Source organism: Coturnix japonica, chromosome 3 (assembly GCF_001577835.2).
Source record: "Coturnix japonica isolate 7356 chromosome 3, Coturnix japonica 2.1, whole genome shotgun sequence".
Classification (NCBI taxonomy): domain Eukaryota; kingdom Metazoa; phylum Chordata; class Aves; order Galliformes; family Phasianidae; genus Coturnix; species Coturnix japonica.
In genome coordinates this window covers 14018800-14035347 of record NC_029518.1, presented here as the reverse complement: position 1 = coordinate 14035347, position 16548 = coordinate 14018800, and the positions used below count along the sequence as shown (strand labels likewise).

The 16548-nt window shown below is 38.4% G+C and overlaps 1 protein-coding gene across 2 annotated transcripts in view; it reads left to right on the top strand.

Annotated features, from left to right (window-relative positions):
* The window catches only part of MRPS5 (mitochondrial ribosomal protein S5), a 31534-nt gene that overhangs the window by 13260 nt on the left and 1726 nt on the right, over positions 1-16548 (top strand). For both annotated transcript variants that reach the window (XM_015857111.2, XM_015857112.1), the window contains exons 6-9: positions 8348-8438; positions 11578-11624; positions 12122-12179; positions 12845-12907. In XM_015857111.2, coding sequence (XP_015712597.1) covers positions 8348-8438; positions 11578-11624; positions 12122-12179; positions 12845-12907 — 259 coding nt within the window. The remainder of the gene's footprint in view (positions 1-8347; positions 8439-11577; positions 11625-12121; positions 12180-12844; positions 12908-16548) is intronic.

Genomic DNA, 16548 nt, shown 5'->3' with positions numbered 1-16548 from the left:
AATTAGTCTAGTGTGTTGTTTTCAACTGCATGACATAATGTGGCATTCTGTTCATGGAGACCTCTCTGTTGAGGCAATAATACCTGAGTGGAATGAGTGGCTATGAAATGTTAAGTGCTTTCAGGTAAAGCTTTACCTGTCCCCATGCAACTGTAATACAAGCAATGTAGATTCTAAAACACTTAATTTCCTATTGCATGTCCTGGTCATCTTTTTTCAAACACAGAGTAGCACTGCTAATGCGTAACTGACTGTATGTAATCCCTTGGCTGGCGTGGTGTGTTTAACTGGTTATTAAATCCCAGTAACCAAAGATGCTTGCTCACTGATGGCAATGCTTCAGGCTAAAAGTTCAACACTGCCAATAGAACTTGTATTGAAGGCCCAAATTCTTTGTGATGATTGCAACAGAACATGGTCAGAGAAAGTGCTTTGTAAAAATGGTGAAGGTGAATTTTGTTTTGAAAACAAGGTCAACTATTAGTAATAGATTTTGAATAGTGAATTGTAAAGTGTTAGTAGTGCAAATATGTGTTGTTGCTTCTCAATGGAAAAGCCATTCCTGGAGAATGTAATGCATTCCAGAACAGACCATTAACAATTAGAGCTATGCATGTTCGTGCTATTGCAAGCTATTTTTTCTGCCTTTTGTTTTATTAGTTTTTCTAACTTCAAACACATTACTATGGAAACCATGGAACTAGTTGAGGCTTTGTTGGGGCAAGACCTGACTTTAGAATTAAGCTCATTTCTTGTGACTCACTTGCTATTTCAGTCAGGAACCAAATGATGCTGAGCATCCAGAAAAGGCAGTAGCTCTGGAAGTCAGAGCAGTATTTGCCCTCTATCCTTGAATTCCTTTTTCTTATACTCATGTCCTAAGTCTAGTGAGATTTGTGGTAGCTGTGGCCAGCTAATTTCCAGCTCTATCAGTGCTGTGTACAGCTTGAAATCTCACTCTGTTGTAGCTTTTCTTGTTGGTTTTTAAATATTTGACTTGTTAGAAAGGACTCGATATTGTGCTGTAATGAATTATTAGAAAGCAAAACTCAGCAAGGTGTAGCAAATTGACCACATCCAGCTGGGGGCATCAATTTGCTAAGTCTGGCCAAGTCTTTCTTGTTCATAAGCACTGATCTTACTGGTAAAGGAGAAGGAGCTGGGAGAAATTCAGTGTTCCTTTGCAGCCCCCTTTGAATGGGTTGAAATCTTAGAGCTGCTTTTGTCTCCTGAAGCCCAACTAGAAAACCACAAAGCAAGGTGGCAAGAGCAGCACCACAGAGCAGGGTGAATACCTAAGAACTTGTGAGATTCTGGATTGTGCTTTTGATAAATTAAATTAAACCCTGCTATACAAATACTCAGGGGCATAAATCAATCCAGTGGCTTTGTGTTGAAAGTAATTGCATAAACTTGTACCTTTAGAGTATTCTCATGTTGCTTACTTACTCCAGATGAAATTGCTTATAAGATTTGCCTCCCTTTCAGAGTTATCAGCAAAATCTTATTTGCAATTAATATTTAACTACTGTATTATTGGAAAAAGTATCCATGTCTGGCTGCTGCATTGAAAAGACTGCTTTAATTTCTAGCCGTGATCTTAGATCTGAGACATTAACCTGGGTCTGTGTTCTCTGATAAATGCATAGCAAATCTCTGCTTAATGCAGATGTTGTGATCTTTCTGTCACTGTGAAAATGAGTGACTGTCCAATGAGTTGCTACACGGTTTTAAATAAGCAGTGTCATCTGTTCATTACTTTACCCTTGCCATTATTACAGTTTGGCTTATTAGACAGTTGTGTGAAATTCTGCCTGTATTTTTAGCCAGTGTTGTGTTATACTGCTGTCTAGGAGGGGTGTTTGTACCACCCTGAATTCAAACTTGTGTTTAGTTTCACTCTCAGCATTTCATCTTGTGTTCGGCCACCAAAGCTGACCTGTGATCCCTGTTTTGGAAGGAATCACACTTTCTCTGTACCACTACCAGGTACCGTCTCATATCAATCTGTATTTATTTTAAAAACTAAGTTGATATTGAAGATCAACTTTGGTTTGAGTGAGTGAAGTGGTACTGGTATGTACAAGTGTAGATGAAATAAAACACATCAGTGATGAATCTTTCCTCCCTTTTCACCTTGGACACGCTACAGGTACCTTACTAACAGGGCATCTCCTCTCTAGCCACTGAATTCCATTCCCCATAATTTAAAGAAAGGGAGGGAACTGTCAACTGTAATCCTTCATTCTCCATGTAACAACAAAATGGATTTCTCCTCTCTCATGTCTGTCCACTTCCCAAACATCCCAGCTGTCAAGGGCTTGAAAACCATTTGAAGAGTTTTGCTGTCTCACATGTAGCTTACCAATTCTGACATTTATTTTCCATACTTAAGTTAATGTGCAGTAAGAATTGATTTTTAGATCATACTTCTTCTGCGGTTGTTAAGGACAAGTGTTACAACCTTCATGGACCTTGCAGATCACAGTGTTTGCAATTAATTGGAAGGTCATATTGGAGAGTAGTGGCTGTTCCTTTGTCACTGTGACACCTCCCAGTCATCAGCCAGTTTGGATTCTACATTACGTATTTACTGAATTGGGCTGTTCTGTATCTGCCTTATTATTTACAGTTAAATACATTAAATAACAAAAAAGTGATTGCTATGCAGCACTTCCCTGTGCTATAGAAATCTTTTTCACTGCTTCGTTATATCTGAATAATAAAGAGGCACTTGAGGGGCGGACTAGGGGTGTACTGTTACGATGTTGAACTGACTTCCTCCATTAGGAAGAAAACAGCATCCACTGACATTCATTGATGCTTGCAGAACATTTATGGAGACCAAACAGTGGATGTAAGCACAGTGAGTTGATGGGTGATACATTTTGGCTGTGGCAACAGCAATGTGCAAGATGAACCATGTTCTGGATGGCCATGCACAGCTGTCACACCATGAAATGAAGAGCGTCCCCACACCCCTTCTTCAGCAGGGCCAGGCAGAGCTGCTTGCCCAGATACTGTCAAATTGATTCTTTTATTCTGGTATAAAATCACAATGGTAGCAATAAAAAACACATAAATAAAAAATAAACCCTATATGATAGCTTGTATTATGACACCATTTACCTTGTAATGTGTGCAAAATTAGAAAATGAAGCCTAGCAGTCAATAAGGCTGGAAACCATATAAGTTCAGTGCCCCCTTTGAGTCTTTCACTCTTTGTAAGGGTGAAGGTATAGAAATAAAGAATGTATTTTGTAGATGATGGGTATGTTTTTTCTCGTCTGACACTTAAGCTGCCAGCTGCAAAAGGTCTGTCTTTAGAGGGCTTATTTTTCATGTTCATATCTTTTCGTTTTGCCACTTCTTTCTAGTAAAGATCAATTTACTTGAAATTGTACCTGGGATTGTACCTTGAAATTGTACCTTGCAGCCTTTCAAGTAGCAGAATAATTCTGCTGAGTGATTTTTCATTCAGATGGTTATGTCCTGCCTTTTTTAAACTGGGGACACTTACTGGTGTTCAAATATTGATGACAGAAAGGCATAAACATGATGGAAAAAAAATAAATAAATCAGGTCAGGCAATACATTGTTTGCATAGTGAAAGGCCACAACATAAATACACTGGTACTGTCTTTAAAGCTAGAGCTACATTCTGCAGATAAGTGTACGCACACACAGAATCACAGAATGACCTGGGTTGGAAGGGACCTCAAGGATCATGTAGTTCCAGACCCCCCTGCCTGGCAGGGCCACCAAACATACACCTTTACTAGATCAGGTTGCCCAGGGCCCGTCCAACCTGGCCTTGAACACCTCCAAGGACGGGCATCCACAACCTCCCTGGGCAGCCTGTTCCAGGGCCTAACCACTCTCTTAGTGAAGAACTTCCCCCTGACATCTAACCTAAATCTTCCCTCTTTTAACTTAAAACCCCGTGTTTGTGGATAGAGTGTGGTATGACGTTGAGCTGGGTACTCAGAATGCTGGTATTCTCCAAGGCCTTGTTCTTGAAATCCAAAATAATTTCTTGGTTTTGTTTATGGTTGTCTTATTCTTTCTTATGTCATAGGTAGGACTTCATATGGACTTCATTCTTTTATCTGTTAATGGTTTTTTGTTTGCTTCTTTAATTATTTGGTTTGGGTAGTTTTGTTTTTTCTTTTTTGTATGTGTTTTTTTTTCTTTCTTTCAGAGTCTGTAGAAAGGGTTGGAAGGCGATAGGACAAAAACATGTTTTTAATACTTGCATACTAAAAATTATTTAACTGGTTCTTCCTAAGATAAAATCAATGCAAGTAAATTACATTGAACGGATTATTGGGTGGATATTCTGAAAAGCATCTGAACTGTATTTTCCCAGGAATCAAGTTATTGATGAGCTCTGCAGGAGGCTTTGAGAAAAGATAGTTTTATCTTGTAATCAATACAGTGTGCAGTAAATGAAGCCAAATCCTGTGCTTTCACCTGAATCTTGTCTTTCCTTTATCCATATTGTCTCCACCAGCACACTATTATGACTTAACTTTTAGTTGAACTGGCTGAAGGTTGTGGGCATACTTTGCAGAGTTGTATCATAGTGTTGGCAATTCATAACTGAGTCTTGGTGTAGAAAGAGTGGTGATTATTTCTTACTTTCTCCAAATGCCAACTGCATTCAGGCATGGTTTTTCTTGATTCATGAAACTTGTTTGGATGCAGCATTTTGCCTCTGCTGTTGCACAGCACTTTGGATAGGCAGGACTGAAGATAACAGAAGAACTTGTCTGAGTATGGTCTGAACGGTTCATAGCTGGTGTGGGTTGTGCTGCTCATTTGCAAAGCAGGGATAGAAGTGTGTCAAAATCAGAAGCGATGGTTTGTTGGGCCACAGCAAAAGAACCATGTCTTCAGTGTTTCTGAATACATTGTTATGAAAGGTAGATGGAACTGTGGAGAGATAACGGTAGGTAATATGAACACAGGGAAGGTTTCTAACTGTATCACTCTATAGTAATGTGTTTTACATCCACTGAACAACTATGAATATGATGTGACAGGGAACCATAAGTAGAATATAAACCTCAGTTTCAACTTTCTATGAAGTAGCGAGAAAACAGGTTTGTATGTGTTTGCTTTAGGAGCACAGAATTATTTGTGGTAGTTTTAACACTTGTGACCAAAAGAACATTCCTTAGAGCACAGTCAAAAGCCTTTTAAAATCATTGGAAATAGTTTTTTAGCTGTTGTTTTTGTGAAGGGCACAATGGAAAAGGCTTGTTATGAAAAGGAATGCTGCTTGAAATTACGGTGTCTGAGATCTATTGCCTGACATCCTTGACTGAAAAATTATATGGTTCAAGTGATACTCTGAGTAATAGTTTACTTAAAATGAGATGTTGGCACAAATGTGTTTTGGGACTGTAGAGATGTAGATTTTGATTTTAGAACTGCAGGCAAATTTTATGCTCCAAGGATGATATCAGTGATGTCTTTTGACTGATAATGAAAGTTACCTGACAGTTTCTATAATGATAACATGTGAAGCAAGGTGTTATAGGAGAGAACAGCAGTTCAGTGAGGAAATGTAAACGTGTGCTGTAATTTCTTCAGGTTGGATATCAGGAAAAAGTTAACCACCAAGAGGGCAGTGAAGCACTGTATCAGGCTGCCCAGGGCAGTGACCATGGTACTTTGTTTGCCTGAGTTCAGGAAACATCTGGATGAAGCTCTGAGTCGTAAGGTCTGATTTTTGGATGGCCCTGTATGAAGGATCTGGTGATCCTTGTGGGTCTCTTCCAACACAAGATATTCTGTGATTTATTTATTTTTCTCATGTTCTGGGTTTTTGACATGTGACCTGCAACTGCAGTCAGACTGTGAAAAGGAAGCAAAGCCTTCTCAGATGTGATGTGGCTTTAAGTGGCTTCAATCATTGTAGCATGAAACCACATAACTTATAACTGAGGCCTCCCCTCAGCCTCCTCTTCTCTAGACTTAATAAACCAAGGGACCTCAGCTGCTCCTCATACATCTTCCTCTCTAGACCCTTCACCATCTTCATAGCCCTCCTTTGGATGCTCTCTAGTAGTTCTGTGTCCTTCTTATGCTTTGCTTTGCTACTGATTGAATCTGTATACAAGAAAGCAGCAGCCTCATCACTTCAGAAGCTGGATCCAGAGTTGCAGGAGGTGGTGGCCATTCCTAACATCTCTAACACTGTTCTACTTGTTGGACCTGGGAGCATAGCAACCTGGCCTCAATTGGGCTACTAGCTTCATCTTTGTCTCCTTATCAGACCATGCTGGTATTTAATATGAATTCACTAACTATTCCTTGAGGAGAATAGCAGAAGACAGTCTAGTTTCCCTTCTGATGCACTTTGACTGCCACTGTCATAGAATTGCTCAGGTTGGAAAAGACTTCCAACATCATCAGTCCAACCAGAACCTAGCTACTCTAACAACCCATCGCCAAATTGTGACCTTGAGAACCACATCCAGAGGGTTTTTTGATGAACTTCTCTCTACCTGAGAGAAGTTCTGTCACTGTGGTACACGTCTACTCAGTCCTTGGTGCTCTGCATTTCAGATGGAAGAACAGTATCTCTGCTCTTGAAAGCCAGCTTAATCTGCATTGTTGGCGCTGAATAATGGAAATGGAGTCAGTCAGTTTGAGACACTGTGATTAAGGTTGAGCATGTGTGTTATGGAATTGGAAAAATTGACTTTAAATCTAGCTTGAATTGCAGTCTAGCAAATAAGGGTAATTGCATCTTAGTTTCAGTCACAATTTCAGGGTCGTGCTGTTTTAAAAGTGGCAAGCTGTTACATTGTGTATTAATTAATTCCAGTGCTGCTTAATGATACACTTTCAGTTGCATTGCTTTAACTGAAAAATGGAAGGGAAGCACTTCTGAACACACTCCAGCAGAGCACTGATCACTTTGATGTGAGGAGGCATGGGGGTGTGCAGAGAGAATCTAAGGACACAGTTGTTCCAGCAGCCATGGCTGCCTGGGCACATTATCAATCTCAAAAAACCTTTACAGCATTTCAAGAGAGATGCAATAGCGCTGATTGCGATGGGTGACTGAACACATTTTCCTTCAAAGCTGTTCAGAAACAGCTGACAAGTGCAGTTTTAAGAAGAGGCTACCAAGGAAGCTCATTGCATGGGTCTTTTCTGCCACCTTCTGGATAGGGTTAAGAATAATTTTGAGTTGATTACTACAGACATCACATTATTTATTCTTGACAGTACACATGCCAACCTTTCATTATGTAAAGTATGTGTTTAGATGCTCTGCACAAACTTCTGTCTTCCTCTGCCAAAAATAGTGTTCTTTCAGTGCTCCTGGAGAGAGCATCACTCTGCTTCAATCTCTTCATTATTCTTTTGCATTTTGTGTAAATAACCTATTTCCACAGATACTTTCATTGTAGAGTGCTTGTGTTTTAGCATGCTCTTGTGAGCAATAAGGTTGCAGAAGGAATAAGAGCTTGGAGTAAGCAATTAGTAAAGCTGATTATTCTTTGAAGCGCTCTTTAAAGCTTGCGTGTTGAATTTAGCAACATCTTTATTTTAATAAAAGCATGAGTGGAATTTTTCAACAGTACTTAGTTCTAATCTGTACCCTGTAGTGTCGGTGGATTCTGTCTTATTGTGAATTTCAGTGAGACTGTTGAAATCATATTGTAACAATTTCTTTTCAAGTAAGAGAAAAGAACCACAGTAGGTTACTGAATTATATATGGAGAAAAGTGGGAAGTGCAGTTTAATTTCTACACTAACAATGAATATTTAAATTAGCACTTATTACAACATGGAAAAGCCATATCGGGGCTTCAGGAAAGTAGAAAACAAGATTTTGTTGGTTTTAGAGGTACGCACACAAACATATGCATATGGGCATATGAAGAACGAAGAAACAAAAACTTTTGGCACATACATACCTCAGAACAGATGCTAAATGGACAGAGGATCTCTGATAAGATGTTAAACCATGGATATCCAACCTTTTGGTTTGCCTGGGCCTCACTGAGTGAGGAGGAGTTGGCTTGTGCTGCATATAAAATATAGTTAGTGCAATATATAATGTAGTGTTAACTGTTGTACAGCTAAACACAACAGAAGGAGTGGAATAACTTCTTGTGTATCTGAGTGCAGATTTTTAGCAGCTGCCGTCAAATGTCTTCAAGCCAGCATCCTGCTGCAGTTGATGCTATGTATGTGATGTATATTGGAACACTTCACTGCAAACTTCTAATTCCTCTCTAGCAAACAGAATCTTTCTAAAAATAAAGAAGATATAAAGTACAGTTGGGTTGTGCTGTAATAGGATGCTTTGTGTTTCTTTCAGGTGAAAAATGTGTTTTGTATGAAGGCGAAGGAAGGCAGAAAAAAATCAATACGTGCTTTAGTGGCTGTTGGAAATGGTAAAGGGGCTGCAGGTACGTGTGTGTGCTGTATGGGAAAGATTCCAAATTAATCATCGCTTGTAACAGAGCTATTGAAGATGTGAGGATTTGAAGAAACATTGTATGCCGGAAAAAATATATATATTAGGTTTTTTTTCCATTTACTTTATTTATTATTTCCTCCTTAGACAAGAAGATACTGCTTTGTAAGTATTGTTGCTTTTAGTTGCAAAGTAAGGACTGACTTACTAGTACTCTCAGGTAGTATGGACTATCTTGATTCAGAAGTTTGTCATTAACCTGTTAAATCAGAAGACAGTGGATTTCCTTCAGTCTTCTTGGGAAGCTCTTCTTATTGAAGACAATCCTAAGAATAAAAAGTCAGCAAACCACACTTTCCTACAGATTTCATGTTTGTATTTCTAAGGGAAAAGAGCACTCGTGGCTGTTTGAGTCTATTCCTGTAGTAACTTCAGTGATCTCATTTTGACCCATTTATAGCTTTTCTCCATTACAGTTTTTTGTAAAGATCTTTTCAGCAAGCAATTGAAAGTCCAACCATAGAAGTGTTCTCCGTGGCATAAAGGAAACGGGGCAAATCAAAAGAAATGTGATATTGTGAAAAATCTAATAATACAAGCTATGAACTGAGCTCTTTTCTTTCCCAGCATGGGATGGAGAAAGAATACTGATCAGAGGGATTCCATTTAGGTTTGTTCTCCTTGTAGCAGAAGTATTTAAGCACAATTATGCTGAACAGTAACTTTTGCCAAGCTCTCACTAGAAGTAATCATACCAAGAGGATCCCATCTAATATTATGGTACTGCTTCATACATTAGTAAGATCAATAAGAGCAAAGACAGATGACTGAGAAATGGCACATTGTGCCACGTTCCTCTCCTCAGAAGTTAATAAGTTCTAAAGTAAGTAATTGCAATTCCTACTTCAAGTGGAGCGGTTATAACAATCTTGGCCAGAAGAGCCTTTTTGCTTGTCAGAGTTGGGCTTTACAGAATAAGGGGAACAAGGATTCCACTCTATTGCAGCTTCTTAAGGGAATGTATGCAGAGTGGATTTGCTGGAAGAATTCCCCATTGGTTTAGATCAGTCAGATGAGGAAGTAGTTTGTGTTATGGTTACAAATTTTGTAAAGGAGATATCACTGTAAACCAAAACAACACCAAAAACAACAAATGAAACAAAAGGGAGAAAAGAAAACAAAACTGAAATTTGCCAAACATTGGTGTGCCTTTGGGGTCCTGCTGATACGTCTGTTGGATGGATGGGATCCAGTGTGTTTTCACAGTGGACATATGACAATCAAGACATGGGTAGACTTGGTGCTTTATTTCTTAGAGAATCACTTATGGGATGTCTTTTGAGCCTTTTAAATTGTTACTTTGATGTTTTTAATACATGCAGCCTTTGTGCCAGTGATATACCTGCCCAGTAATAGTGCTGACCTCCTGTGTTCTTGTTTATGTGCCACTTCTATGAGTCACATTGCCTATGCCATGTACACTTACCTTTCATGTGCTCAGTTACATGAGAACAGACAAGGCTGACAAGCAGATATTAGTACTTCAGTGCAGTCACACAGCAATGCCCTTGTATATGGGGTGTTTCTGGATAAATAATACTTAACAATATTACATACTGGTAAAGCAAAAAGAGATGTTCTGTAATGCAGTGGTATTTAAACTTGTTGCTTTTTAAATATCTCTGATGGCCAGCAGATGCTCACAGCTGAGGTAGGAGACAGCATACCTGGAAATTACACTGTTTCTTACAGGTTTTCTGTTTCTTTTTGTCCGTTACAGAAGTTATCGAGCATCCTTCATCATGCAAGAAGTGCTTTGTCTTAGTAGCCAGGGTATGAGAAGGATCAGAATCCAAACGTGTGGGATAAATTGTCAGGACTGCTTATAAGAGCAGTGCTAGTGCTAGCATTTAATTGTACCACCACTTAATTATAGAGGGATCCTTAAAATAACTGCAAAATTACCCTGTACTATAGTGAGTTTCCAGTTATGTTGTTTAGGAAATAGCATACATCTTCCACTGATTTTTTTATGTAATTTTGTCTTTTTCCCCCAGGCTGTTTTATTTAAGAAGGATCCTTGAACGTGCTAAGTTTTTCTCCCTAAGGAGATAGACTTCTTTATGTAAATACAAACCAATGTACATTAAAATTCCTGTTAGACCTCAAATAGACTTGGAGATAAGAAGCCTGTGCAGAATTAAAATAAGGCTCTGCTTAAAGAAAAATGAATAGCTATAAAGTAAATAATCCAAACAATAGACAGGAATATGGGGTGGTGACAGAGTGTAGGAAATTACATTTGCATTGTTATATGACTGTACTAAAGAAAATTCTATTTTCAGTATATGTACAGAGCTTCCACTGTTGGATGTAAATTGTCTTTTTATGGTGAGCTTGATAGATTCCTCTGATGAGATGTACGTAGGAGCTTTATTAAGACAGCCTTATTTCCTGCTGAGTGCAGTTTTGCAGGACTTTATCCATTTGAAAGATTCAAATCTAGATGGGCTCCTCAAGGTGAATTTTAGCTACAATTCAGGGGGGAAGATGGGACTGTATACGCAGAGCACGGTGTGTCTCCATCAGAACTCAGTTGCTCTGAAATGCTCTGCCTACCTGTTCTTTGGAATGCTTTTTCATGAAACATTATCATGTCCTTGAAGGCATACGTTAAGCCTAAGTGAAGAATGATTGAGCTTAACCAAGTGATCTCACTCTTGGAGCTTTCTAATGTTTTGTGTGACTTCATTGGTAGTACATTATTAATGAGCTGTGTGTGTGCATAAAAGCATAGCACAGTTTGCTTGTGTTTTCTTCTGCAGGAGTTAAAAAGTGATGGAGAGTTCCTGAGTATATGCTGTGTGCACAGGGAAACTATCAAGTGTTAACTGACAGCAAGTGCTACCCTGGGCCTTCTGCTTCTTATACTGTCAACTTCCAGACTTGTGGTGATGACCTTGATTGCTTGTAGCACCACAATAGTTTGGATGCTTTCTTAGATTTCTTCCAGTCCATCTCTCCTATAATATCTGCAATAAAGTAGTGAAATTTAGTGAAATTTCCCCCCTTTCTTTCTCAGGACTCTACTTCATGCATTTCCCAGTAATAACATATTTTTTGTCTTACAGGTTTTGCACTGGGGAAAGCGGGTGACAGGATGAATGCTTTACGGAAGGTATGTTGATGAAAAGCAGATATTTCATACCAAAATATAATGTGTTATATGTTGTTAAATTATTTGTATATTTTAATCTACACAAACACATAAAACCATGTGTGCATACAGTCTGCTTATAGTGTGGAGCATAGGACTTTCTCTTCCATGTGTATAATGACCGTAAGGAGGCTTCTTTCGACTTCAAATATTTATTTATCCATCTGCCTTAATTTAATTTGTGTTCTAGCGGTTAACAAAACTTACCAAAACAGCAAAGCTAAAATGCACAGTTAAGTTGTTAAGTACCCTTTGAGGTCTTTTGAAATGTTCAGTCTATTGGCAGTTATTAACTTGAATGTTTTCATTTCCATAAAGTTAAGTGGGTTAGATCTGTCAAGCCTTCTTTCTTAAGTTTTCTTTCTTGCTTTTTTTTTTTTTCCTACCAAGACAACTAAAGAGTGGTAAATTTCCAATGCTTGGCATAAAAATTCATGGAAAGCTTTCTTTTTTTCTAGGCTAAGAACAAAGCAATACGTAGCTTACATTATATAGAGCTGTATCAGGACCACACAAGTAAGTAGTATCCTTTTTGACTCTTCAGCTTTCAACAAGCAGTGAATACACTGCTAAAAGGTGATTGAAATTACTTGCAAAGTGACAAAAGAAAAGTAAAAACCTTTCTGGTTTAATTCATTGTATTTTTATTTTATTTGTGCATTACTTGGTTTCTTTAGCATGCTTCATGAAATTGGAAGATGGTACCTTACAGTGAACATCTTTAACCATGTTATTTACGTAGATAAATGTTCAGCATAATACAAGTTTGTCTTACAAATATGCAATTGTAGTTACCCTTATTAGTCTGTTCCCTGACCATTAATATTTCACAATAATAAGTTAGGGATTTGATTTGAAAACTAGTGGTGCTTTCTCCCATGCTTTCTGTTCTGCTTAATATGAGCCATTTTGTCTGTAGTGAAGAATTCAGAATGCACAGGCTGAGTCACTGAATCAGATGTGTACAGCAGCCACCAGAGGAAGTTAGTTTGGGGTTCCTTTTGAAGCAGGAAGACTAAGATGGCAAATTTCTATATAGAAAAATCTAAGAACACCAAGGCCTGATGGGACAATTTTAAGTTAAAAGCTGAGTTATTAAGAGAATCTGAATATAAAGAGGAAGGTAAAATTGCATCACAAAACTTAGTTGTAATGCCCATGTTTTTTTTTCCCTCCTTTAGTTTACCATGATGTTACAGTGAAATTTAAACGCACAAACATTCGCATGAAGAAGCAAAACAAAGGTAATTAAGTTGCTTGGAAATTGTTGGAAGTTTTATTAATCATCAACTGAAATTTATTTGATGAAGCTACATCAGTGCAATGTTCATTTACCTCAGCATTTGGTAGATAGAAATGAATGATGTATCTCTGAAGACAACCAGTGATAACAAATTGTCTTTCATTAGAAATACCTGCTGTTGATGACATGTGAAGTTTAGTGAAGTAATGGTTAGTTTATTTTCAATACACTGCAGTTTTCAGTGTGACCTGTTTTACCTTCTAGATTCTTCCCATTTTAAAGTCATTAATGGTGATATGAGGTCATTTCTTTGCATGAATATTTGAGTTGAACCTTTGCACGTAGAATCATAGAAGAGTTTGGGTTGGTTTCCAGCTGCTAGATCAAGTGCTAGAAAAAGGTTTGATTCTATTTGTTTAGCTTAACTTTGCTTTCAAGATGGATAGAGCTGCTGTTTCATAGAAAGTGGGTGTAGTTTGCTACTGAGTGCCCTTAATTGACGCTTTTATTTCAATATACAAACAAGAAGCAGATTCTTCTACATGACTAGTTGTAATTCACTTCACATTCATTATGATAAGTACTAAAAATCAGTATGATATTGAACTAAAGACTAACCTGCTATCTAAACTAGACACATCTAGAAACTACATTGCCATTTAGTCTTTAGTATCATGAGGGAAAAACATGCAAGGAGCAGGAGTAACACAACTGACCTACACATTTAACTATGCACTTCTAAGTAATGCTGTCACTGTTCAGTGGAAAGGAAGATTCTCATTAGATGCTGTTATTTTCTTTCAGTGACACACAGAATAAGACATACCTTCCAGTCTCATCTAGTGTGGTGTTCCTGAGCCTCAGAAACAACAGTCTACTAGTGCTACCTTCTAATTAATGTTACATAATCAGACTGTTGTCCTCTTTTATTTCCATTTTATTAGTACCTTTGAGAAGCACACTACCTTTCTCCTGCCTTCTGTTTTTTCCAGGAGGCATCTTTCTGTAGCTCACATGTTACCACTGCCCTGTTCAGTGAAGCTTTTCCATTCATAGAATCATAGAATTGTTTGAGTTGGAAGGGCCCTTTTAAAGGTCATCTAGTCCAACTTGCTTGCAGTGGACAGTGACACGTACAACTAGATCAGGTTGCACATAGTTTTATCCAGCCTGACCTTGAATGTCTCCAGGGATAGGGCTTCCACTACCTCTCTGGACAACCTGTTCCAGTACCTCACTATTCTTATATCAAAAACCTTGTTCCTCATATTCCGTCTAAATCTCCCTCCTTTTAGTTTGAAGCGACTTCAGCCACTCTTCACAGCAGATGCATTCCAACTCTTTTACCAGCCTTTCTGCCCAGTACCGTGTGCAATATTCAAGGTGAGGCCACATCAGTGCTACTCCTCATCCTTGGTGGCAGCAAATTCATTTTGTGGTTGTCTTTAGGTGGAGCCAGAGCTCCATCCATCCTGGCCTTGAATGCTTCCATAATGGAGTATCCACAGCTTCATTGGGCAGCCTGTGCTGGAGCCACACTGCCCTCTTAGTAAAGAATGTCCTCATAATGTCAAATAGAAGCCTACTCTCTTTTAAACTGTTGCCCCTTGTCCTGTCACAGATTGCCCTGATGAAGACTCTCTCCCAGTCTTTTTGAAGCCCCTTTTAAGTACTGGAAGGCTGCAGTGGCATCTTCCAGGAGCCTTCTCTTCTCCAGTCTGATCAGCTCCAGCTCTCTCAGCTAATAAATGTGCTTATGTGGCTGTGAAGCCCAGCACTAATACCCCATAGCTGTAATTAATATGCATGAAAAATATGCAGTTATTCATAGTTTTCGCATTAGACCCTATTTTGTAAGATTCCTTCTGTTTGCTGATGACATTACAATTATATGATTGTATGTGCTGAAGCCTCCCACTTTGCATAATTTCAGCTGGCAAATTGCTGTATTCAGTATGTTCCCAATTCCTGTGCATAGGAATCAGGCAATGACCACAACAAAGCTTAATGTTTTAAGAGAAAAAAATAAAGCCATCACTATAATTAAATGTCCTTTTCTTTATTCCCAATCCCTGGAAAATGTAGAAGCCCTCTGTCAGATGATCATAATAAACAAGTAGAAATCCAAGTTTCAAGAGTTATGCAGTAGGAATATCTGAATGTGAGCTTAACTCAGCAAAGTGTCTTAGTGTGGACTGGAGTAGGTTTTCCTTCCAAACTCTTCTTAGTGGCTACCCAGAAAAAGCTAATATAGGCAGCCTGTCACAGCTTGTATTAGTTAGGAGGGCTACATTTTAAATGCTTTTCTTAATTACCTTCTTATCAAAAATCAGTGAGAGAAAATTAGTTATGTTTTTAAATGACCTTATCCTCTTAGATAGACCTTCCTGAATTAAACTGCAGTAATGCAGTTGGAGTGCCACGGGCACATTAGAAAGTGCCTGAGCACAGCTTCTGCTCCACAGCTGGAGTTTGCAATTGGAATCTTTTGCTTTTGTGTTGGGAATACGTTTTGTTCAGTGACTGATGGACTAATTTGCTGCTTCTGAGTTTCGTGCATTAACAATGTGCAGAAACCTGATTGAATTGGTGTAGGAGAGAAGCAATGATGCAAAACACCAGCAATAAAATGCTTTCAGTCACTGCAAATGAAAGTTTGACAAACAGCTTTCCAGAGATCATTCACATGTGTCTCCACTTTGACTTTTATCGTAGCATGGAAAGCAGTATTTTCTTGAAAGGCAGAACAAATGACTTGGAATGGTTGTAGTTTATTTTCCAATTACAGGTTAGGAAAACAAAACAATCAAACAAGGAAATATTAGTGTTGTAAAATGTGTGCCATTAGAATAGGGTTTGCTTTTTTTCCCCCCTCTTTTTCTCCAGCAGCAAAACTGTTCTGCAGAGTGGATTAATCGATAAACTGGCTTTTCAGCTTTTAAATAAAATCCATTAGAACTATCAGAAACCAATTTATGATGATTAATAGAGCTAGGCCACATGAAACAAGTCTCTTGGGGAACAAGAGAACAAAATTGGATGCCTCAAGAAGCAAGTCCTTCATTAAAATCTGGCAAGCGTAAGAAGCCATTTGTAATTAATGCTAATACACTGTAATTGTACCTTTGTGCTAATATAACAGTCTCAACTGGAGATAGAGCAAACTGCTGTTGTGTTTGTGGGCTTTGGAATTTGTCTGTCTCTCCCTCCCACTCATCTACATGTTCCAGGTTTGACCTGTGTGTTGTGCTCATGCACATATGTTCTTTTAGTGATCTTAATTGCTCTCAAGAAGAAAGCAAATGAGGGCCACAGTGCTCAGTTCTTCTTTAAACTTGATAAATTCAAGCATACTGGTTGTTTACAGCTGTAACTTCACAGTAGGAAACTAGCTCAAATCCCTTAATTCATGTATATGAATTAAGACTTAAAGTCAGATTTACTCTGAATAGGAGTTACCAAAGCTGTCATCCAGCTGCTGTTGAAACTGCAAAGGAAGCAGTATTGAAGCTATTGTAGGTATTGTTTTTAGAAGGTGTGGTGTGGTTCTGTTCAGACCATCTTCCCTTGCAATGACTTCATTTTAATACCCTTTTAAGTAACCTTAAGTGATCTTGCTTCTCTGCTAATCTTTTATTATTA